This window comes from Sceloporus occidentalis, unplaced genomic scaffold, assembly GCF_023333645.1.
Source record: "Sceloporus occidentalis isolate IW3139 unplaced genomic scaffold, rSceOcc1.0.p SCAF_2, whole genome shotgun sequence".
Classification (NCBI taxonomy): Eukaryota; Metazoa; Chordata; class Lepidosauria; order Squamata; family Phrynosomatidae; genus Sceloporus; species Sceloporus occidentalis.
Window position 1 is genome coordinate 116,065,514 of NW_028316982.1, and position 25,955 is coordinate 116,091,468.

General features: G+C 41.9%; 1 protein-coding gene across 2 annotated transcripts in view; it reads right to left on the bottom strand.

The window, feature by feature from the left end:
- LOC149318911 (proto-oncogene tyrosine-protein kinase receptor Ret-like) overlaps window positions 1–8,503 on the bottom strand; it is a 131,464-nt gene extending 122,961 nt beyond the window's left edge. The window contains exons 1-2 of one of the 2 annotated variants that reach the window (XM_089510673.1): window positions 8,446–8,503; window positions 1,531–1,864 (exon numbers count right to left, since the gene is read on the bottom strand). In XM_089510673.1, coding sequence (XP_089366799.1) covers window positions 1,531–1,600 — 70 coding nt within the window. In that variant the 5' untranslated portion in view covers window positions 1,601–1,864; window positions 8,446–8,503. Of the gene's footprint in view, window positions 1–1,530; window positions 2,142–8,445 lie in introns of those variants that run through there. The other variant, XM_089510671.1, reaches the window with a different exon arrangement.
- Window positions 8,504–25,955: the final 17,452 nt, after the last annotated feature.

Here is a 25,955-nt window from a genome sequence, read left to right on the forward strand (position 1 = left end):
ACAGCTGCGGGAAGCATCCTCTGCGCCGCCAGCCAACAACTTTTCATCTTGTCCCCTCTTTGCCATTTATCACCATGAAGACAATTTAATTTGATAATGGGGAGGAGGAGATGCGAGAAAGAAAGTATACATATATAGCGAGAGATATATAGATACAGATATATTAAAAGATCTTTTGGAACCTTATAGAAAAGTGATACATTTTCCATCCTCTCTTGGCATCGCACTTGCTTGAAACTGAGATCGATGACGTGAGTGTGCTCTAAACATATTTATTATTTGAAATTAAGATCGATGAGGTGAGTGTGTTCTAAACTTACTTATTATTTATTTATTTGGAGTATTTATACCCCGCTCTTCAGCCGCAAAGGCTCTCGGAGCAGCTTACCATTATTGTTATTTTTTAATTCGACAGTTCCCTGCCCGCAGGTGTACAATCTAAAAAGACACCACGCAAAAGAAGAAGGGAATGGCGGTGGGGAAAGGGATCAGGTCCATTGGTTCTTAAAGAAACAAAATACTTCCCGGAAATGCCAAGGAGTTGGGCCCCACCCTTCAAAACGCAGTTTTTGTCGTCAACACAAAGAGGATGCTCCTGACCAAAAAAAAGTCCAGCGTTTTCCGATCTGTCGCCTTCATGCATACTTACGCATCAGTAAGTCAGACCCGTTACACCTTTGAGACACCCAGAACAAGCTTAGGTTTATTGCCAGCTTGGCCATGAGAACCCACTGGGTGACCTTGAGCAAGTCACACTCTCTCAGCCTCAGAGGATGGCCAGGGCAAACCAAGAAAACCCTATAAAGGGTTCACCGCCATAAGTCGGAAATGACTTGAAGACACACAACAACAACAAACAGGAAGAAAACCAGGCTCCAATATCATCGCACCATTTCCACAAAGGGTCCTTTAAACAGGTGTTTTGCTTCTTTAACCCAGTGTGTGTTAGAAATGGACTGGACACAAAACCCCAGCCCTATACATGGCTGTTGTCGTCGTGTGCCTTCATGTCCTCTCCGACTTGGGGTTTCCTTGGCATGATTTCATAGAATCATATAGAATCATAACAGAGTTGGAAGAGACCCCCAAGGGCCATCCAGCCCAACCCCCCTGCCATGCAGGAACTCTCCATCAATTCCTTCCAAGGAGGTTTTGCCATTGCCTTCCTAGAATCATAGAGCTGGAAGAGACCCCAAGGGCCATCCAGTCCAACCCCATTTTGCCATGCAGGAACTCTCCATCAAAGCATCCCTGACAGATGGCCACCCAGCCTCTGTTTAAAGACCTCCAAGGAGGGAGACTCCACTACACCCCGAGGCTGAGAGAGTGTGACTCGCCTAAGGTCATCCTAGTAGGGTTTTCATGGCTGGGAATCGAAACCTTGGTCTCCTGCGCCACACTGCTGGGATGTAAACCGCGACGATTCCACATCGAGGATGCTGCAGGCGTGTATTTGAAGAAGAGCTGGATCTGAGCTGCGAAAGCAGAGCCCCAAAACCCACCACCATCACCACCATGAGACATACTTACCTTCAGATAAGAGGATCACAGCCAGTGCCCACCGGGCGAGGGGCATCGGAGCCCCTTTGGATAATCCCATCCTCGCCCTTCTCACAACTTCTTGGCCAACTGGAAAGGCAGCCTGGAGTCCCTCTTGTTGCCTCCCTCTTCCTCCCAAAAACCAGAAATCGTGGCTCTCTCAGGTTTGGGCAAGGGGCATAGATATATCCCTCAGTCAGGTCGCCCCATCCTTTCCACAAGAACCAAAAAGGAAGCCTCAGCCAGTCCAAAGATGGATGGACTCGAGGGGCATCTGGTCTTCGTCTTCTTCAACTTCTTCTTGGCTTGGGTGGCTCTCCTCAACCTGGAAAGCAAAGAAAGAGGAGAGCCTGGGATTTTAAACAACCAACTTCGGGCCACCTGCCTGGGCTTCCCTCCGAGCCAACTTTCCCTCTTAGTCTGGAGCAGTTGCAAGGAAACAAGACAAAACCCTGGGTAGAGAAAGGGTGGCTTCTTCTTGACTGGAGATGCCAGGGCTTGAAAGTGGGGCTAATTAGCAATATGGGTGGGAAAGAGAAAGGAGGAGAGAGTGCTTCCTTGCCTTGGCTGCAAAGTGAGGAGCAAAAGAGATGCAAGGGGACCTCATCAGAAGCCCTGGGAGCTTCCCTGCTGCTCTTCTTGGTGTGGCTGCTGCTGCTGCTGCTGCTGCTGCTGCTGCTGCTGCTGCTGTGGTCTGGGCTTCGCAGGACGGAGGAGGCTGGCTGGCTGGCAAGAGGCGAGGCAGCAGGGGACCAAGTGGGGCTCTTCGCCTCCCTCCCAGAGACACAGAGCTGGCTGGGAGCTCGCCCCGAGGCAGCAGCACCGTCCTCCTCCTCCGCCTGGAGTTAATGAATAAACTGCAGCAGCAGAAGAAGAGAAGGAGGGAGGGGGAGGAGGAGGAGGTGGGGGGATGATAGGAAAGGGATGGAGGAGGAGGAGGAGGAAGGAGAGGAAAGTAAAGCTAGAGGAGGAAGAGGGAGAATGAGGGGGTGGAATTATGAGGAGAGGGATGGAGGAGGAAGAGGTTGAAATTGTGAGGGAAGGAGGAAGAAGAAGAGGGGTGAAATAAGTAAGGAAAGGGATGGAGGAGGAGGAGGAAGAAGAGAGTGAAATTATAAGGAAAGGAGGAAGAGGAAGAGGAGGGTGAAATAAGTAAGGAAAGGGGAGGAGGAGGAGGAAGAGAGTGAAATTATAAGGAAAGGAGGAAGAGGAAGAGGAGGGTGAAATAAGTAAGGAAACGGATGGAGGAGGAGGAAGAGAGTGAAATTATAAGGAAAGGAGGGTGAAATAAGTAAGGAAAGGGATGGAGGAGGAGGAAGAGAGTGAAATTATAAGGAAAGGAGGGTGAAATAAGTAAGGAAAGGGATGGAGGAGGAGGAAGAGAGTGAAATTATAAGGAAAGGAGGGTGAAATAAGGAAGGAAAGGGATGGAGGATGAGGAAGAGAGTGAAATTATAAGGAAAGGAGGGTGAAATAAGTAAGGAAAGGGATGGAGGAGGAGGAAGAGAGTGAAATTATAAGGAAAGGAGGGTGAAATAAGGAAGGAAAGGGATGGAGGAGGAGGAAGAGAGTGAAATTATAAGGAAAGGAGGGTGAAATAAGTAAGGAAAGGGATGGAGGAGGAGGAAGAGTGAAATTATAAGGAAAGGAGGGTGAAATAAGTAAGGAAAGGGATGGAGGAGGAGGAAGAGAGTGAAATTATAAGGAAAGGAGGGTGAAATAAGGAAGGAAAGGGATGGAGGAGGAGGAAGAGAGTGAAATTATAAGGAAAGGAGGGTGAAATGAGTAAGGAAAGGGATGGAGGAGGAGGAAGAGAGTGAAATTATAAGGAAAGGAGGGTGAAATGAGTAAGGAAAGGAATGGAGGAGGAGGAGGAAGAGGCCATCTGTCGGGGATGTTTTGATTGTGATTTCCTGCATGGCAGGGGGGTTGGACTGGATGGCCCTTGTGGTCTCTTCCACTTCTATGGTTCTATGATTCTATGAAGAGAGTGAAATTATAAGGAAAGGAGGTGAAATAAGTAAGGAAAGGGATGGAGGACGAAGAAGAAGAGAGTGAAATTATAAGGAAAGGAGGAAGAGGAGGGTGAAATAATTAAGGAAAGTAATGGAGGAGGAGGAAGAAGGGAGTGAAATTATAAGGAAAGGAGGAAGAGGAGGGTGAAATAATTAAGGAAAGCAATGGAGGAGGAGGAAGAAGGGAGTGAAATTATAAGGAAAGGAGGAAGAGGAGGGTGAAATAAGTAAGGAAAGGGATGGAGGAGGAAGAAGAAGGGAGTGAAATAAGGAAAGGAGGAAGAGGAAGGTGAAATAAGTAAGGAAAGGGATGGAGGAGGAGGAAGAAGACAGTGAAATTATAAGGAAAGGAGGAAGAGGAGGGTGAAATAAGTAAGGGATGGAGGAGGAAGAAGAAGGGAGTGAAATTATAAGGAAAGGAGAGAGGAGTGTGAAATAAGTAAGGAAAGGGATGGAGGAGGAGGAAGAAGAGAGTGAAATTATAAGGAAAGGAGGAAGAGGAGGGTGAAACAAGTAAGGAAAGGGATGGAGGAGGAAGAAAAAGAAGAGTGAAATTATGAGGAGAGGGATAAAGGAGGAAGAGGTTGAAATTCTGAGGGAAGAAGAAAGTGAAATTATAAGGAAAGGAGAAGGAAGAACAAGAGGGTGACATAAGTAAGGAAAGGGATGGAGGAGGAAGAGGAGAGTGAAATTGTGAAGAAAGGGATGGAGAGGGAAAAGGGGAAAGTGAAATTGTGAGAAGGATGGAGGAGAACGAGGTGGGGGAGGAGAAATAGTAAGGAAGGGGATGGATGAAGAAGAAGAGTGAAATTATGAGTGGGATAAAGGAAGAAGAGGTTGAAATTGTGAGGGAAAGAGGAAAAGGAAGGTGAAATAGGTAAGGAAAGGGATGGAGGGGGAAAGGGGCGAGGTGAAATTGTGAGAAGGGTGGAAGAGGAGGGGGAAATAGTAAGGAAAAGGATGGAGGAGGAAGAAGAGAGTGAAATTATGAAGAGAGGGATGGAGGAGGAAGAGGGGAAAGGAGGAGGGTGAAATCATGAGGAGAGGTATAGAGTAGGTAAAGGTTGACATTGTGAGGGAAAGAGGAGAGTAGGGTGAAATAAGTAAGGAAAAGGATGGAGGGGGAAAGGGGGAAAAGTGAAATTGTGAGAAGGGTGGAAGAGAAGGAAGAACCAGGGCTGAGCCTAGTTAACCTTCGAATAGAAAAGGGGATCTGGTGCCTCCAGGGTATTGAGGCACATAGTTTGAGCAAGGCCATGAATCCATACTGGAAGACCTTGGGGCCAGTCACACTCTCTCAGCCTCAGAGGATGGCCATGGCAACCTCCCTCTGAAGAAATCTTGCTAAGGAAACCCCATGCTAGGGACACCATAGGCCCTTAACAACTTGAAGGCACACAAATCCCAGACCCACCCAGGAATTCTGTAGAGTTCTCCTAGACAAGGCATCCTCAGAGGTAGATTTACAAGTTCTTTCCTCTGAATTGTAACCTCCAGTGCCTGGTCTTCATTGGTGGCCTCCCATCCAAGGACTAACCAGGGCTGACCCTGTTTAGGCTCTTGATATGAAATGGGATCTGATGCCTTGTAGGATATTGAGGTCATAATCTGATTCCTTGTAACCATTCCAGTTTGGATGCCATCCAGCAGTGCCCAAGTTCCCCAGATGTTTCAGCTTCGATGTCACAGAGGCCTCAGTTGCAAAATGTGCGGAGCAGCACATTAGGTGCAAAAACTTGGGCTAAGTTCGGAAAGGAAACTGATAGAGCAGCTTGGGAGGTGCAGGGGCCCAAAAAACCAGCACCAGCCTCTTCTCACCACTGGAATTTTATTTTATCTTTAAAGGTACCAAGTTTTAGAGTAGTTACTTGCCCCACCCTGAATACATCTAATGTGTTGAATAATTTGCTTGTTAGGAAGAGCTGATTTTCTTTCTTTCTTTCAGCCTGATGGTGAGAAGATGCATCCCTGGCAGGCGCCCAAAAGAAACTTAGAAGGCCTGCCTCCTGCTCATGAGTGCAAGTGCAATGCCACTTTTGAACCACAAATGAGGAGGGGAAAAAAAACTTGGAGCAACCTATTAGTCTTCCCAGCAAGCCATCAATATTCAGCTAAAAGCTCCCCAGCAAAAAGACACCCTTTGCACGCACTGCAGGGAAAGGAAGAAGCTCTTTTTAGCACAGCAGGCACTTCATACTACTTTCCTACACAAAGCTCCCCAACACCAGCCCACAAAGCCTTCAGTCCCTCTGGACTAACATGTTGTGTGTGTGTGTTTTGGTTTGGTTTTGCAAGAAAGAGTTCAGTAAACTTTCTACGCTGAGAGACACTAAAAGATATCACAGATCAGAATCACTGCACCAGCTATTCTCTCTCTCTCTCTCTCTCTGATGTTGTGTGCCTTCAAGTCATTTCTGACTTATGGGAAACCTATCATGGGGTTTTCTTGCTAAGATGTGTCCAGAGGAGGTTTGTCATTGCCTTCCCCTGAGGCTGAGAGTGTGTGACTTGCCCAGGGTCAACCAGTGGGCTTGAGCCAGGATTTGAAAAAGAAAGGAAAATCCAGTATAGCCACTGTTGATAGAATTATGTGTCAATTTTAAGTATGTTTCAATTTGAATCTGTTTAATTGTATTTTAAGGGGGGTGAGAATGATGGTTTGTGCATGTATATTTTAATGTCGTAAGCTGCCCCAATTGCATTTTGTAGAGGGGCGGGATATAAATAAATTTTTTTATTATTATTATTATTATTATTATTTGAACCCTGGTTGCCAGAGTTGTATACCAGCTACTACAATGCAGCAAAACCATATCCCAGGATTCTGTAAGATAGAGTCATGGCAAGTAAAGTTGTGTCAAACTGCTTTCATTCAGCAGTGTGGCTACACCCACAGTGCAAACCACCACTACATAAGACTGACTCTCCTACCCTAGTGGAGCATAAGGGAGCACATCACCTTGTGTCATGGGAGGACATTACACCAAATAGAACATCTGGGCAGAGAGTAATTTAAGAATGCCTTTCTGCATGTAAAAGTGTCCATTATCATTGTAGATTGCTTGCCTATCTAGCATCACTTAAAACCCAGTTGCTGTTTCATTTTCATTCCTAAGAAATCCTAAGGCTGACCACTAAAGCCACTCAGTATATGGAAGAATAAATGAAGACTACATATTGATGAGAATATCTGCAAGGCTCTAAGACAGCAATTTCCAAGTTGTGTGCCATAAGAAATAAGGATACCATATATATTTGACTCAGCAGACCTCATGTATAAATTGAGGGCAGGTTTTGGGGCCAAAATTAGGGATTTTGATATGATCCATATGATAAGTTGGGGTTAATCTTCCAGGACAGATTATACTCTTGCCTTTCACTAGGGGATGGTTCCTTTTTCAAATAAGAATTAAAGTACAGTACCTATGTTGACCTGTGGATTAGTTAATTCAGGTTTTTGGGATCAATTTTTTAACTAAAATTTCTAGACTTATACATGAGTATGTACAGTAAGTAAAGGCTCCAAGGAGTTCAACACACACAGAAGCCAGGATAATGCATCTCTACAGGGCATCTTTCTCCGGGCCTTATTTCTTTTTGGTTTGCTAAATGGTGTATAATCCTGCCATATATCTGCATCACATGCAATTCACTCATTCCCCACCTTCAGAAATAGCAAAATTGTTCTTCCTTCAAAAGAGATGGGGCATGTCAGATCATAACCTCCTTCTGACCAGGAGTCAAAAAGACAACAGTGACACACAGCACGTCATAATTCCTAATAATTACTGATGGGTAGTTCTTATTCTTTCATGCTATTAGAAGCTCCTGTTGGATTTCTGCAGACAGAATTTTCATTAAGGGCCCCTTTAAGTCAATACCTGTTCAGTCTTCGAATTCACAAAAGGAGTATTACTAGCCCAAGATATTTAGGTGACATGCCTTTATGGGATATGATGGTTACATGATAATTCTTAAGTTTTACGTTTCTTAAATTTCCAGTGTTTCCTAATAAGAATTACTAGGAATTACCACGAAACATCAGAAAGAGGCCATCCTTTTCTTTTTCATTCCTAAGTGTGCCCTCTCTTGAGATGTTATATGAAGCAGAGGATTATTCATTTCAGGAATGTCCAAGTAATGCCTGTGTTCAGTCTGTGTATCTAAATCATATGGGACCAGTGCAGTAGTCCAGATGTTATTAATTTAAAACTCCTAGTATTCCACACCATTGGCTGTGCTAGGTAGGGCTGCTGGGTATTGCAGACCAACAATATCTGTAGGGCCACATAATTTCCATAAACTTCTACAACATACCCTCCAACTGTCCTGATTTGGCAGAGACAATCCTGATTAATCCTCTATCATCCCACTTTTTGGGCTGCTTTTAAAATAGCCTGGCTTTCCCCACACTTTCCCCTTTTGTCTTCAGCATATTGTGGTTGCTGCAAACTGAGTTCAAGGTGTAAATATAGGTGGGATACAGACCGCCCCAAAAGGGCGGTCTGCTGCCACCTCCATTTCCGCCAGGAGGAAGCCCCAGCCTCCAAACGACGAGGCTTCCCAGCGGCGGAAATAGAAGCCGCAAAAAGTGGCTTCTTTTTGCGGCACGCAAGTGACGCCGCAGTGCGCCATTGGCGCACTCGCAAAATCATCTGGGCGCTGCGGCGTGCGGACGCTAAGCGTCTGTTATGTCAAAATGGCGGCACCCGTGTGAACAGGGTGCCGCCATTTTGTATGTACTCCATACGTACTAGGGTTGCAGGCGTCTAAAAGAGACACCCCCAGGCAACCCTAGTACATACAGAGTACATACTTGGGTGCCCATCTGTTCAGGGCTATAGTTTGTAGTGGATTAACTCTGAAAGGAGAAGGATGGACAGAATCTTACCCTTCTCAGTGGGTGCAGATAATGGTAAGCTTCTGCAGTCTCTCCTAGCTTGTGGCGTTCTTGCTCATCAATAACTTTTTTCACCTGGAGCACACTGATATTGCTTGGCCTTACATGTGCTGGTTTTCCTCTGTGAAATGTTGGAAGATATGCTGTAGTTAGTATGTTGTAAAAAACATTTCAAAACATTATTAGCTTCAAGTAACCTTTCTTCCAAAGGAAATTAAACTCAAGTAAGTAATATGCCTTTGGAAATTTTCAACAGTATAAAAGTTTGCCTTTCCGGGTATAAAAAGATGAGGTATACCTTGTCTTTCAATGTATGGAGAAAGTATGATGGGCATATCTCATTTATCAAAATCTGGGGACTATTTCTTTTAAAAGCCTGAACACTGATGCAAAACCAGCCTAATGATGTCAGTAACATTACCGTTACTACTTGTCAGCGTTCATGGCTGCGGTTGGATCATAGGGCAATAGAGTTCCCCATCACTCTTCTTGGAAACCCTTCTTGGATGCTGCAGTGGAATGAACACACAATATCATTTGCCAGGATGAGCAATGTCAGGTGATGTTGCTACTGCCTGAGTCAGTGATTACAAAATGTAGAACAGTGTGTCCTCACAGCCTGAATGGCACTCACAAAACTACAAGAACAACTATTGATTTATTTTAAACAAAAGAGTTGTCTCTCTGTGTCTCTCTATGCTTTGTTACACTGTGGAGTGCTGTGGTTTTCAGCTCTCAAAATGCTCACTTCCTGGTTTCAGTTTCAGTTTGCCATCTCGCCTGTATGGGATTTAATAGCAAGGCCTGTTTTGTGCTTGGAATAGTCAGCCCTCTGTATCCACTAAATCTTTATCCATGGATTCAACTATCCATGACTTGCCTTAATTAATTTTTTTTATATATATATATATATATATATATATATATATATATATATACACACACACACACACACACACACACACACACATACAAATGCATATATATATATATATATATATATATATTTTCCAAAAAGAAACCTTGATTTTGCCATTTTAAATAAGGTATAGGTAAGGAACTGAAAACATATAGCCAAGCAGCAAACATAGAGGAAACAAGCACATGGAGCTTGCCTCCTCTGTTCGCATTTTAAATAAAGGATACCAGTTTACAATGCCAGTGTATATAATGGGATTAGAGCATTCACTGATTTTGGTATCCATTTTTGGAAACAAACCCCAGCAGATACCATGGGCCCACTGTATATATTTGTGTCCCTGGAAGAATTTAGGTGACCCCTTCCTCTAGAAATTCACTTAATTTGCTTGCACCCATTTTCTGTTGTTATTCTTGCAAAATCTGTATATGGAATACTAGGTGATAAAAAATAGTGGAAGCAAAATGGAGCAGAAACATGAAGGCCCTATACAGACAGGCCAAAATAAAGCTGCTTCAGGTCACTTTGGAGGTATGGTGTTTAAATGATGCATGCATCCTAAGAGTCTGGAAGCTGCACCAAAGCTGCACTCCAGTCCTTAGGACTGGAGCATGGCTTTGGTACGGCTTCTGGACTTTTAGGACACGTGTATCATTTAAACAGCATACCTCCAAAGTGACTCGAAGCAGCTTTATTTTGGCCTGTCTGTATCAGGCCGAAGAATGATAAAAAGGTTGGGAAGTTTTACCTTCTGCCCCTCTATTCTGGTCAAAACCATCCTTTCCTAAAACTGATCTTAATTGCAAAACACAGCCATGTTGCTTCCTTACATAGGTTTCTGTATACCCTGTATTTGCTTCAAACTAGTCCACCACTCTGCCAGGCTGGTTTCATGAGCCAAGTCCTGGCAATTTCACCCGCTTGGAATATCTAAGGACTGATGTCACTTTTGTTTCTTGAGCTAAAACTTGGTGAGTATATTAATTCCTCAGCATATTCTTCTCATAATGCCCCATGGAATCATTGGAAAACCAGGACTTAAAATAACATATCGAAAGAATAATTAGGAACTAACTGCAAAACTGTTCATGGATTCAGTACTGAATTCAGCTTTAACATTTTCTACAGTAAACAATGCCACAGATCTTCCGCTAAATACATATGTTTCTTTGATTACTATTTTAATGCCTGCCATTAAATTAGATCTCAAGACCCCCATAGGGGGTTGATTCTCATTTCTCAGCCATGTTGATGACATAATGACAGTTGCTTTGCTAGTTCAGATCACAGTTCCATCTAATCCAAAATTCAGCTTCTAGCAGCAGCCAGGTAAAGCTTTCCATGGCTTCACTGTTCCAAAAGCATGCTTTACGGAGGGAAACAAATCCCATTTAACTCTGTGCATAATATTTGGTCCTGGGAAATTGTAACAAAAAGTTAGTGGTTTGCATAATGGTAATTGTAAACAGACTGCTTGGTACTGTGACTAACATTGCAAAGTTCTAAGGGCTCAATTTATAGTTCTGGATGACATTGCCTTTACTTGCAGACAGACACTAATCCCAGACCCTGACCCTCTAAATTATGTCCTGTCTTTACAGATACAGCTGTTTGTCCCCACCATTCCCTATGCAGGCCTACTTGGACTTCTTCCTTACTATATTGTTAAAGTCAATTAAAAAACAAACAAACAGAAATGTGTAACCATACTTACTAGATAACCTTCCACATGTTATCACATTGTATCTCCCATCAGCCCTAGCTAGCATAGCAAATGGTAAAGCATAATGAAAGTTGAGTGCAAAAACATGTAGAGGGCCTCACATTCCTCATTCTTGCACTAGAGTTAGACTCCACCAGGGCTTACTACAGCATTCCTCCTACATAGTGTAACAAGGAGATCCACCAAACTGTGATACCCTTATTGGACCAACCAAAATGCACAATATACATGTTGCAAGCTTTCAAAACTCCACTGGCTTCTTCATCAGGCATGTTTATTTGATTTGCTATATGGCCAACTCACCTACCCCTGGATGTTTTCAAGGAGATAATAACTCCCTTTGTTGTTGTTTAGTGTGCCTTTAGGTCAATTCCAATTTATAATAATCCATTGCAGAGTTTCTTTGGCCAGATTTATTCAGAGGAGATTTGCCATTACTTGTATTTTCCTCTTAGGCTGAAATAGTGTGACTAGCTGGGTTTCCATGACTGAGTGGGGATTTGGACCCTGGTCTCTTGGAGTCCTAGTCCATCACTCAAACCATCATCACTGCATTAAACTAATTTAGCATAGTGTTCATGTCACATAAAGGAAGACATATACAAACAGTGGAAATAAATAGCAGCTTTATTTGCTGTGCAGATAATCTTCTCATCAAAAACGCTTGCAAAATAGCTGTTCTTGACCATGCTTCTTCCCTCCCCAAATATTTCTCCTAAATAGCCCAAATCAATCAAGTATTTTTCAGCTTCCTCCATTTTTTAAAAGGGATCGTTTCCATTAATAGAAAATATTGGTCCATCCTGCAGCACTTACCTAAATAGCAGAAACATTAAACTTTGGAAGCATAAAATATAAATGATCTTTATTGAGCAGTGAGATCACACAGCTGAAACAAAGTCCTAGCCAAACCCTAGGTCATATTCCAAGTTGTGTAAAATCTGGGTATTACCTACAAGTAGCAAACTAAATTAACCAAATTTCAGCACTTTTGTTTATACATACATGATCACTTCAGGGCCCATTGGGTATTGTAACACAGAATACATCATCACCACAGAGGCAGAATTATCCCAAGATATATTACTGCCTGAAGCAGAGAACAAGATGGCACTCACCACCATTCCATATCTGGATTGCTACTTGAACCTCATTTAAATCCTGGTAAGGGATAGCATCTCAACTATACTTGAGGGCAGCAAGCCACTTTAAAGGACTGAAAACAGGGTGTGGGATACATACAGCACTTGTCTTCATGGTAGAAGTGAATGGGAGGCTCAAAAGATTGGTTAGTGGAGTGGTTTTCAAACAGTCGGGGAGCATAAGAATTGCTCAAGGAGGATTCACACAAAGAACAAGTGAAATAAAAGAGTGCCACTGAGCATGCAAAGTGCCACTGAGCATGGGTAGGATTATTTCACACAGGGCCAGATGGCACCCTGTGCATGGTGCCATCTGACCCTGTGTGAAATAATCCTACCCATCCCAGTCAGACTTTATGGCTTCCATTAAACATTTGTCCTTCTCTCTCATCTGCACATTTTCCTTACTAGACTGTTTATTGTTTGTCTCTTAAAAGGTAGCCATGGAAAAATGTTCCGTAGACTTCAGTTACACAGATTGGAACAAATTCAATATACTAAGAACACAAAACAGACATACAAATCAATACCATCCAAAATAGATATAGATAGGTTCCCAGGTCTCAGGGCTTGGCTACTTTGAGCCTCAGGGTAAGAGGAGGAATCTCAGGGTGAGAGTACTACCTTGATAAGAAAAGGTTTGGTTTTATTTCTTTCCAGTGTGCTGCTGGTCCCTAATGCCTGCTTCATGACTGATCTCAGTCAAACAGCATCTGTATGTCTGCATTATACCCACCCCTGCCTTAAAGTGCAGTCCTTCAGCGAGCCCTGATGTTATAATCACCTTAATTTTGTCACAGAAAGTTAGGGAAACAATGTGTTATATTGCAAAACAACAAATAGTCTGAAAGAATATGTTTGGTTTCTGTTTCACACAGATAACCAATTGTCCCTATGTGTATTGTGTATTAATTGTTGGTGTTTGTTTTGCCCATCCAGTATCCTAAAGCAAGTCACACTACTGTCTCAGGACAGTATCATGTCACACTGTTAGAGTGCTATTATTCCACTTTAACTGCTATGGCTGCTTCCAGTGGAATCCTAGGGTTTGCAGTTTAGGGAGGAACATTTAGAATTCTCACTTAGGTGTGACTAAACTAGAAACCCCAGAATTCCACAGGAGGCAGCCATAGCAATTAAAGTGGAATAACAGCATTTTAATACTGTTAAGGTACCAAAACAGGAGAAACAAACAAACTAGGTCCATGATCCAAGATGGCCTTTATTTGCATGCAAAAGAACACAGGGGAATCATTCACCAAGCTGTGCCCCCAACCAAAACAGGGAGCAAAGCTTTTATAGCATTTTGACATTCCAACAAACAGAGGATAACTTTCGATTCTATAACCAGACTTTCCTTATCAGTCTACTATGAGGCTTCTTTGTTCTCCCGAAGAGCCTACAACCTTGAAAGTCTCAGACTCCCCTTTACATTCCATCCTCCCCTGTGAAGGCCTCCTTCCAAACTATGCATTGATATCAAAGCTTGCTTATCATTATTCTTATTATGTGCTGATGCTGAGAGAAAGAAAATGGGGAGAGGAGAGAAAGGAGAAGAGGGGGGTGAACTCTGCCAAAGGAAGAGCTGTGAGAGAGAGGGGGGGTTTATCAAACCCTCACAATACTATAGTGCAGGGGTAGGCAACCTTTTTGAGCCGGGGGCCGGGTTGCTGTCCCTCAGACAACTGGGGGGCCGAAGCCAAAAAATAAATAATTAATTTTTTAAAAAATTAAATAAATAAATAAACCGGGACAAATGTAGGACAAAATTTTCAAATGGAGGGCACTTTTTTTATAAAAAGTGGAGGACACGCAAAAATTATTGCTGATTTTTAAAAAAATGTTCATATAAATGCATGTTTCGGAGGCTTCTATAGACAATTGCCCCCCTTGCCCACCACTTGCCCCCCTTGCCTGCCGCTTGCCCCCCATGCCCACCTCCTCTTGATAGGCCAAAGGCCCCTTGCCCTCGTGCGAGAGGCCAAAGGCTCCGGCGGCAATCGGCGGCAGGACCGGGCTGGGGCCGGTCCCAAGGCCTTGCCGGGCCGCAGGTTGCCTACCCCTGCTATAGTGTGATATTGTCCTCAGTCTCACAGGTGTATAAACATGTACGCTAAGGTTTTAGTAAGAGTTAGAAGCAGCTAGGCCTCCTTTTTGTAGTCAATCCTGCATTTTCTTCAGGGAAAGAATCATTCCTGCGAATCTCCAAATCAGCCAAATCTTCCAAGGACTATGACTACCAACTTCACACTCCTCAGACCCTGGAAAAGTTACTTATTAGACTACAACATGACGTAAACTCTGCTTGTCACCCCCATTCTTAAATCCAAATCCCACTCATACACCAACAAGAATCCCTAACCCTCTCTCTTTCCCCTTCCCTCCTAATCCCAAATCTCTTTCCTCCCTATACTATTACTAACCTGTAATCCTAAAGTAGAAGGTTCAAGCACAGTGTAAGAGTTTGTCTCCTTAAAGCGATAACATAATATTTGCATAAGGATATCTGTTCAGAGGTTCTACTAAATTCATTGGGCTTGACATATGAGTAAGCATGTATACTACACAGGACTGTGGTCAAATGCAATCTCTTTGCCTGAGAATCCTCTTTGTACACATGGGAATGACTTCTGAGACATATACAGACTGTACAACTGAACTATCCTTTATTGTGATATTGGCCCCAGACTAAGAGGACATTACCACATGATTCCCTGCTCTTGCAGAAGTTGCTTCAATTTTTAAAAAATGGAAACAAAGTGCTTTCAGAGCACTCATTACTACACATCTTCTCAATCATGCAACTACAACTGCTGCTCCCATCATACTTTTCCAGACTGTCCTTTGCCTTGCCTTCCTGGCCTATGCCTTACTCAGCACACATTTTGGTTATTTTGTTTTTATTTTATTTTCATATATTTCACACAATTCCAGAGCTCTGCTACTGCAAGTTTAAAAAAAAAAGAAAAAAGAAAATAAATAGGGGGAAAAAGGGAATCGGGCTGCTTGGGAATAGAGAGGGGGAGAGGGGACAGAAGGAAAGTAGGGAACACTGACTCCATGTGACTGCCAATCTCACAATTGCCCCAGCAGAGACATTTCAAACCTAGGGACTTGCATGATTGGAAGGTCATTGGAGGGTTTCCCCTATCAATGAAAAGGGACACAGCAGCTATGAGTCAGAGGCATAGTCATACGATAATTACAGTGAGACCTTGTTATCCACTGGTTTTGGTTCCAGGATCCCCCGTGGATAAAATCCATGGATGCTCAAGTCCCATTAAATACAATGGCAGAGCAAAATGGTGCCCCTTATATAAAATGGAAAAATCAAGGTTTGCAATTTGGAATTTATACTTTTTTGGAATATTTTCAAGCCGTGGATAATTGAATCTGTGGATAAAAAATCCGTGGATAAGGAGGGACGACTGTATCATCAAAACTGCTTTTTTCCTGGACTAATTGCGGTGTAATTATCTCTAATCTCCAGAGATTAAAATGTCATGCAAAAGATTTAAAATGGCAAAGCCAGAAAGTGTACCACATGAGATACAGAGAATAACATGGTAAGGGTTTCTTTGTATAAGAAAAAGAAGGGCAGATCAAGAATGGTGTATAAACACAGGAGGGGAAAATGAAGGCATTTAATTATTTATTATTTATTATATATAATATATATAAGGCATTGTCCCCCAAATAAGAATTTTGCCCCCAAACAATGTTTTTCTCCAGTCCTCAAATGCATATAGCATTGCAGAGAGTGAGACACTGAAAATTAATCAAACCCATAATTCCTATATTTGTTTTGTTCATATTCCCTTGGTAACTTTGCCTACTCCTTTTCTTTAGATGTCTTGATGGTATTTCTGAGTGCTCAGCTGGGGTTAGTGCAATGCTAGAAATTTGGTGATGGGAGGAACATTTAATGGGGAAGGATTATTATTTGGGAAGCAATAGCCATAGTATAGTGGTGTGAACGTTGGACTACAACTCTGGAGACCAGGGTTTGATTTCCTGCTTGGCCATGAAACCCACGGGGTGACCTTGAGCAAGTCACATCCTCTCAGCCTCAGGGAAAGGCAATGCCAAACTTCCTCTGAACAAATCTTGCTTAGAAACTCCCATGATAGCTTTACTTTAGGGTGAGCAAATGTGAAAGGCCATCTGCCAAAATTTCCCCTTCTACATAGCTATTAATGGTGCAGGAGTTCCCACTCTTTGGCATCTGTCCAGCCTAGCGGAAGGCTACTCTGGAGTGAAAAATTCATGAAGAAAACTTAAGCCTTTTCCCAGCTCTCCGTATCATTTAGAAAGGTAGCAGATTTACAGTCAAATGCAAATGAGTCTATGCAGGCTAGGGGGATGTGGGATATGGCAACCATAACTGCAAGTGGGAAGTAAACAACAATCTTGTTTCTCAGCACCTGCAGCCTCACACAGTGGTTCCCAAACTTCTAAGTACAGTATTTTGGAACTTCAGCTCCCAGAATGTGTAGTCAGTTTGGCCAACAGTCAAGAATTCTGGGAGCTGAAGTCCAAATCACCTGGAAGATCAACATTTGGGAATCACTGAATGAAGACAGACTATTGTCAACAAGCAGCCCTCTTCTATTACAGTAAGTTCTAGAGACCTAAAAGGAGTGCTGACATATGGGTCCAAAACACACTGCAGAAGTAATCCAGTTTGAGTCCGTTCTAACTGGCTCAGTGCTAGGGAATTCTGGGAACAGTAGTTTTGTGAGATATTTAGCCTTCTCTGTCAGAGAGCTCTGGTGACAGAATAAATTGCAATTCCCAGGATTCGCTAGCACTGGGTCAGGGCAGTTAAAGCAGTCTCAAATTGGATTATTTCTGCAGCGTGTTTTGGACCATGAAGAACTATAGTGGATATATACATATATTTTAAAAGGCAAACCTAACATCTTTCCCAAAGGGCATTCACCAAGAACAGGATCCAGAAAATAGGGCAGTCCCTGCTAAAGAAAAGCAGCTGGAGCATATAAAAATGACTAATAGAACAATTACTACTTTGGTCAAAGTATAACTTAAGTAATGCTCACGCATGTTCCTGTAGGTGAGGGCAGTAAAGAGGACATACCAGAAAACAAATTTTGCTCAGAAAGAAGATGCTTTGGAGACACTAGGAAAAGACTTGATGTGGACAAACTTGCTAGCTGTTCTTTGCTTCTTAAGAAATGTCCTTCTCTAAAAGGGCAATTCTCTCTTTCCCACCTTCTAACCAAGTTTTTCAACAAGGGAAAACCGCCCTCAGTCTATGAACTCTGTTCTCTACCATCCTGTCCTCTCACCTATGTACAGGGAATAGAAATCTGTCTTTCTAAAGGAGTATATACCTAAGATCACATGCTGCAAATTACAAAGAGAAAATACTCTGGGACATAATGCATATGAAGTGTGTATTCTGTGTGTTTTGTTTGCAGATTGAATTTCTGTAATGCATAAAACTCACAGACGTCTAATGTTCCATTGTCGTCTTTACACACCAATCGGCATGGCATTTTAAAATGTGCAGCCAGACACAAAATGTGCATGGGGAGGGGGGTTGTGCAAATATTATGTGCAAACATAATATTTGGATATTTCAAAGGAAGGCAAAATTTGTATGGCATTTCTGATTGAAAAAGTGCCTGAGGCCAATGTGGGAGGAGGGGGGGGGAATAAATAATTCAGGAAAGTTGGCCAGAAGCCAAAGGGACTCTGGGCATTCTGACTGGGGGATTCTGGGAGATGTAGTCCAAAACGTGTCTTTTACAAGAAACAAACCCCTACAAGTTAGCAGTATAAAGGAACTTCCTCATAACCTGCTGTAGCAATACTAGCACCTGCCTTCCCTAGTATTCTCTTTGGCTGGATCTACACTGCAGAATTAATGCAGTTTGACACCTCTTTAACTGCCATGGTTCAATGCTATGCAATTCTGGGATTTGTAATTTTGTGAGATATGTTGCTTTCTCTGTCAGTGAGCGCTGGTGCCAAAACAAACTACACATTCCAAGCTTCCATAGCATTGAGCAATGGCAGTTAAAGCAGTGTCAAACTGCATCATTTCTGCAGTACATATGCAGCCTCAGGTGGCCAAATGTAGAAGAGGTCAGGATTCCTTCACCTTTAGTAGTCATGTATGCCTGTGGTTCTCAGACATTTGAACTTCAGTTTCTAGAATCCACTACCATTGCTCTTGCTGGTTGGGACTTCTGGATTTTGTAAGTGCAAAACCTCTAGAGAGCCAAAGACTGAGGACCAACAGAGGGAATTTTGGTAGGTATAATTTTCTATGGCAAGCTATTTGTAATGAAATCTTTTCTGCACAACAATGCAAGAGCCTTGTTGTCTGTATCCAGATCCCACCCCCAAAAGTAGGCAGATCCTAGGTTCTTACAGATAATAAAAGGAAAACATAAAAATACTTCATATTCACAGAGACTTGTTTGCTTGCTTGCTTGCTTTTTTGGAGGGGGGATAACAGGAATCTGTACAGTCAGTTGGAGAGATGGAAATTAAGTGAATTGGAAAGGCAAAAATTAGTGATGCTCTGTCAGCAGAATGTAGGAAAGACAACATACAGGCAAAATAAGCCTCAAATCAATGCCTTAAGTAGAAAAGTTTTACTTACAATTGACCATGATCTTAAATCATTTTTTAATCAGCCAAAAAAAATCAATATGGGTGTCATCTCAAAAAAAGGAGGAGTATTGCACAACATGCCTTGCTTTTTTAAAATCTGCAAATAAACAAGTAAGCAAATAAACAAGTAACCCTGTAAATTTCCATTTGATTCAGGAAGGACATAGCAACTACCTGGAACACTTTTACCAACATCTAACTTGACTTGGCATTGTATCAACAGCAACTCAAGCTACTTAACTGTACTTGTTACAGATGTGATTTCAGGGCTAGATGCCATAAAGCAGGTACATTTTGACAAGTTGACTAATGGACATACCAACTTTAGAAGAATGGAAATTATGTAAATGGACATTTCTGCATAAAATGTTTGTTTCAAAGTCCATAATCACAATCCTGTTGTTGCTGTGTGCCTTCAGGTCATTTCTGACATAGTGACCCAAAGGCAAACCTATCACAGGGGTTTCTTGCAGAATTTTCAGAGCAGGGTTGCCTTTGCCTTCCCCTGAGGCTGAGAATGTGTGACCTACTCAAGGTCACCCAGGGGATTTCCATGACTGAGCAGAGATTTGAACCCTGGTCTCCCAGTGTCCTAGCCCAGCACTCTAGCCATTACACTGCATTGGCTCCACAATAAAGATACTTTATACATTTCCAAGCCATGAAGACCAATACATATTTGCAAATGTCATACTGAAAGGTTTCTTTCTGAAATATTTTGAAGAGTGTAGGGTATAGTTTTCTAAGTACCAAATCGAATGAATCAGGACAAAACACGTGAAGCAGCAATTCCAATTCATTAGTTAACAATCTTGCAAGCAGGGGTATCCTAGGCAAGTAGGCACACCCCAAACTTGGCACAGCATGGTTTTGATCCCTTTCCCTGGCAGCATTTTCCTACCCCCGTGACATTATCAGCTGAAGTCATCAAAATATATAACAAATCAAAAATGCCTAAAATGAATACATTATCTCCGCCCCTGTTTATTTCTCCTACCTACTCAAATTCAGAATCCCCTCACCATCTTTACAAACTTGCTTTTAGGGTATGTCTTTGGCATGATTTGCAGTGAAAGTGAAACTATTCAGTTAGCCTAAGCATGCACTCAGAGTCTCATTATTAACTGTTCATCCTCCCTTTCATATTGGTATTATATAATCTTTTAGCTTCTTATCCATCACCTCACTATCAGGGCTGTCCTTATATGTTCTTTGAACCTTACATCCCAACAAAATTGTTGCAAGCTGTTCAATAACTATTCCTTTGTCCTAAACTTTAAAAAATGCAATATTCCTGGCATCAAGGATTTGTAGCTATTGGGAGGGGATACAGCCCTCCTAACTCATGGGTCTGGGATCCATGGCCTTGAAAATCCATGGCGACCTCCGCTATTTTCAGTGGTGTGTGCCCCCAGTGCACACACACGAGCATGCACCCCATTCAAGCCTATGGGGCTTGAATATGTGTGAGCTTCCATTTTCGTGGGGGGGGGGGGGTCCAGAGCAGATCCCCCATGAAAACAGAGGGCCAACTGTATCCATCATCTGGGGCCTGGAGTCTGAACACTCTTTTACAGAATGTATGTGTATGCTAAAAACCGTATTTTAAAAGCTAAACTCTTGATTCTATTTCTACTAGCTTCATATATATATATATATATATATATATATATATATATATACACACACACACACACAGACACATATACATATACATCTATATATGAACATATATTTATTTGTGTGTTGAATCCAAATATCCATTTCCCTCAAAGAGCAGTCATCATTTCATGACATTATTTTCAGTTATCTTAAATGTATGGCCATTGACATATTCAGCAGTTTTGAGCACTGTACCTCCTGACAGCACGCAAGCAGAGTGAAACAACTTGCCCAATGTCCATCTTTAACAAGAACAACCAATTCAGTTCTGCTGGATCAGATCAAAGGCCTACCTAGTCCAGCATTCTTTTCACACAATGGCCACAAGCACCTTCTGTTTCTTCTCTCCAACAAATGATAAATGGAGGCATTCTGTTTCTGAAAAGAATATATTGTTGTTCAGGTCATTTCTAATTTGTGGTGACCCTAAGGTGAACGTATCACAGGGGTTTCTTGGCAAAATTTGTTCAGAAGAGGTTTACCACTGCCTACCTCTGAGGCTTAGAGACCATGATTTGCACAAAATCACCCAGCAGGTGCCCACAGCTGAAAGGAGATTCAAACCCGAGTGAGCGAGTGCTTGTGCACTCTTGTGTAGAGCATCTGTACACATTGCACAGTAAAGTTGTGTGGTTTGTTGTTCTGTGCCTGCACCAGTGCATGGGTGACGGATCCTGGCAGGGCAATCTACTCAGAATTATGGTGATTAGAGATAAGGGAAAACAGAAAAAACTGTACTGCATTTTCAGTATCATAACAGTAATAGTAATAGCAAAGGCAATGTATTACCGTAGTAAAATGTAATCTAGAAAATTGCAATTGCAGTAAGAGTCAGCCACTGGCTCAAAGTCCTTTCAATATTTTCAGTACAAGTGGTACAAAAGGGTTCAGTTGGATTCTTGCCTAAGAAGATAACATTGGGTCAGACTAAGATCAATGGAGTCTAGAGCAGCCAGGAAAACAGTAAAGGTTTTCCCCTGTCATTTATTTTTTTAATCATTTTGCATTTTGTGGTACTGTGCCTCTGAACATAGATTTTCCACATAATTGCTCTGCCTAGTCAACATTCATAGACCTAACCCTGTGTCTACTTCTTTTCAAAAGTAAGTCTGTGGCCTTTATCCAACTTTGTGACTACAAACTCCAGTTTTCATAAAGAAGTTATACAAGCATTGCTTTTTTGAGGCAGGCTCACTGTTTCCCATTTGTCATCCCTTTTGCCTGCTTCCAGAACTAATAAATCATTGCTCTTCCAGTGTAAGTTACAAATGGAAGAGAACTTGACTTTCTTTATTATAGGTAATATTACACTTTTTCCTGTATGCTCATCCTGCTATATTCTGCCTACACCAGTGTCCATGACATAACTGCTGCATGTGGAGAAGAAGATTTAATTCACCTAAGTAGCCAACTGGAGAAAAAAGAATCCACTCAGCAATCTTTCAAATAAATTAAAGTCAGTTGTTTATCTGGCATGGAGCACATATCTGTTTAACCCTCTTCCACCCGGATAAAAAAAATCTTAACTTGTTTGAATAGTGGGGTGTTTTCTTATCCCAATGAGAATTTTAGTGTAATGCAAGGTATTAAACAAACTAAAGGCACAACCTCAACATTATTCAAGAGCTATCATCCAATGGCATGAATATCTCCACAACACAACAGCACCCAATAGTGTTGTAGAATTAATTAATTACATAGTTTTTTATTTATCAGTTCTTCTGAGATGTTACCAATCCCAGGAAAGAATAATTTAGCCACATCTTTCTTAGGACTTTATCACACAGGGATGGGTGTCCTTACTCCATCAAGAAAGCATGACTGAACGTGATCACACAAAAGGCTTTCTCACTTCTCCACTTCATTCATGGGACCAGTGCAATTTAGTGAGACGGCCTTTCATGCTATCACATTCAATCATGCTTTCTGGATGGGACAATGTCCCGATAAGTGTGATTTTGTGTGAAAGTACTTCCCACGATAAGCATAGGACAGAGACAGGACAATGATGTGATCCTGAAGCAGGTCCTCCATCAACACCACCATTTCAGTCCCATAGGAGAGCTGATAGAGGCTGAGACTCTGCATCAGAGAGAGGTGTATACATTCTCTGCAGCTCCCTCTCACCCTGCACTCCCACCTTTAAGTTGCAGCCCTGTCATCTGAAAGCCACTAGTGAACAGTGGAGAGCAGGGAGTATTGAAGGAGTATCTGGCTGTGTACCCAATGGTCAGATACAGAACAATATAATCTTCTGAGACCTCCAAAGAGGATTACAAGGGTTAAACATTAGGGATATTGGCTATTGAATGGACCATGGAAAGTACTGCATCATCTGCAGAAGGCAACTGCTGCTTACATTTGGAGTGAAGAATTTTAACCATCCATATCAGAAGGACAACAGTAGTAATTCAAGGTCAAAGGTAGTGTTTTTCCAAGACAGCATCTGGGGTCAGTGTTGAGATTTGCATCAGTGAAGTGAGTGATGGAGAGATCCAGCATAAGAATCACTTTCTAACAAATGATGTTGCCACTGCTCTTTAACAGAGAAAGTCACTAATGATAATGGTGAGGAGCCTGTACCAGGGATGGTTGTTGAGCAGTATATGAAGTCTCAGCTGAAGGATAGTTATAGCTGGTACTGACAGTATCAGATTTATTTATTCATTTATTTAGTACTATCGCAGTACATGGCACTATGCAAATAAAAGAACAAAAAACAGTTCCCTGCTCTCGGGTTTATAATCTAATTAAGACATGATGCAAAAGGAAAGGGGGATGGCAGTGTGAGAGGAGAGTAAGTCCAGCAGATGTGGCCTCTTCTTCTCTCCCTCTAATGCCACAACAGTGATGTTTGGGGTGGAGGGAGGGCCTCTTGCCTGTTTCTGAGCTTACGCATGATGGAGCTGTATATATTAGAGTACTGGTACAAATACTGTTACAAGGTAACAAGAAGATGAAACTGGTAGGATTATTACCATAGAGGGCACAGATATTGCTGAGATAAGGAACATAGTAACTGTTGCTGAAGCCATGGGGCAGTCAAAAGTAGTGGTACCAACAGTAGACATGACAAGGGGCTGGAGATCATGCCTTTTGAGGAGAGACTTAGGGAGCTACAGTAGGTATGTTCAGCCTGGAGAAAGATGATTAAGAGGTGATAATATAGTGTAACTTGAAACAGTGTCAATTATTTACTATCATTGGAGTAGTTAATCCACTCTGGGTTTTAAATGTGAACTTTAAAGAGCCAAGGCTGCATCTGTACTGCAGAAATAATCCAGTTTGACACCACTTTGTCATGGATCAGTCCTTTGGAATGCTGGGAATTGTAGTTTCATGAGACATTTAGCCGTCTCTCTCAGAGAGCTCTGGTGCCATAATAAAGTACAATTCCTAGAATTCCATAGCATTGAGACATGGCAGTTAAAGTGATGCCAACATGGATTATTTCTGCAGTGCAGATGCATCCTAAAGCGCTGCCTTTTGGCATTAGGATTCAACACTTTGACTAGCTTTTTTAAAAGTTAAGACTGAAACCCAGAGCAGATTCACTGTCCCACTGACGTTGGAATCCAGCAGTTTATACTGAATTGTTTATTTGTCCCTTGTGGGGGGAAAGTTATTTCCTACAATGAGGTATGAAGGCTGCAGTATCGATTTGGGCACTTCATTGCATTTTGACAAACTTGTCTTTGTAGAGTAATTCGTTTTGTGATAAATAATACCTTGCTAAGAAAAGATGAGACAACAGTACCAGAACAGGTAGAATTCTGTCTGGAAACTTTTTTCCCAAAGGAAAGAAAATTGTATTGTTTTATCAGGAAAAAAACTAGTGAAAATAATTATTTTCAATTTATAATTTAAAATGTTCTGAGCGGTAGTGGAAGTGGAGGCTTCCACAATGAAGTGAGGCAGTGAGTCCACCGATGGTTTTAGCCTCAACTCTAAAGGAGCTGTTCAAGCTGCTTAGCCCGGTTCCCAAAACAGACCAGCACCTTGGACAGCTATTTTCAAACTCAGTTTAGGGCTAATCTGCACATAAATGTACTATGCAAATTGGTTCACATTTTCACAGATAGATGTGCAATAACATGCATTTCTACGGATTTGAGCAGATACTTTGGTAAAAATCACAAAGTCTTTTTCAGGGGAATTTAAGAAGCTTTTGCTCTCCCCTGCCAAAAAAGCCTCAAACTCTTGTGAATCACATGTGGTCAGATCACAGTCTATTCATCTGGAATGAGAATTTTAATCATGTAGGCTAGTCCTAAAACTTGAAGCAGATTCACCAACCCATTATCATGGAAGACATATTAGTACCTTGGGCAAACTGGGCATTTTGATGTCTTTCTTGTTGTCCGTAAACAGGCAGTATTCATTGTTGTTAACTGCCCTCGAGTCGATCTCACCTTATGGTGACCCTGTGGATGAGACATCTCCAAGACTCTTTCTCCTCAGCTTCTCTGCTCAGGCCTGTGGTCTCCCTGGATGAATCCAACCATCTAGCATGTGGTCTTCATCTCTTTCTGCTGCCTTCCACTTTTCCTAGCATCATTGTCTTTTCTACTGGCTCATTTTTCCTCATGATATGGCCAATTTAGTCAACTTGGCTTCCAGAGAGAGTTTGATGTGTTCTAGAACCCATTTGTGTTCTAGAACCCATTTGTTTGATATGGTCTAGAATCCATTTGTTTGTCTTCTTGGCCATCCTTAATATTTCCAGGACTCCTCCAGCACCACTTCTCAAATGAGTTGATTTTGTTTTAACTTTTGTACAAGTAATATTTTAACTGCACCTTGCTTTTCTAAATGCTTGTAAGCCACCTTGTACAAGGGGGAAAGCAGGATATAAAATAATAAACAAACTAGGGAATAGGACAGTCACATATCCTATCTTGAGCTCCTTGGGCAAAAGACAGGATAGGAATATGACCAGTAGGTAAATAATAATAAACTACTAACATTGAGTATCGTCCATGATTGCAAGAGATTTTATCCTCTCTCCTTGAAGAAACTAGGGATCATAAATCTTAATATTTCTTATTTCTGATGTCCAGAACAATAAAATAACTCTTTGTCTTGTAGTTTTGGGAAATTTGGGAATCCCCACCCCCATAATTGGAAATTGCTCAGCTTTTCTATGAATGTTACATGGCTTGTCCAGAAAATTGCACAGTTTTACAGAAAACTGAACAGTGTTCTACAATGATAGGAAGGTGCACAATATTCAAACCAGCAAAGGTTGCAACTTCAGTCAGCCCAAGTTCCTTTTTCTGGTGTATAAAATTTGTCTTTGTTTCATTAATCTTGAGTTTCATTTCCTACTGTGTTAAGAAATAAATAACAAAAGTAACAAATCCATGGTGGGGATGCAACTGACCTTTTCCAACTGGGGTAGCAAACTCGT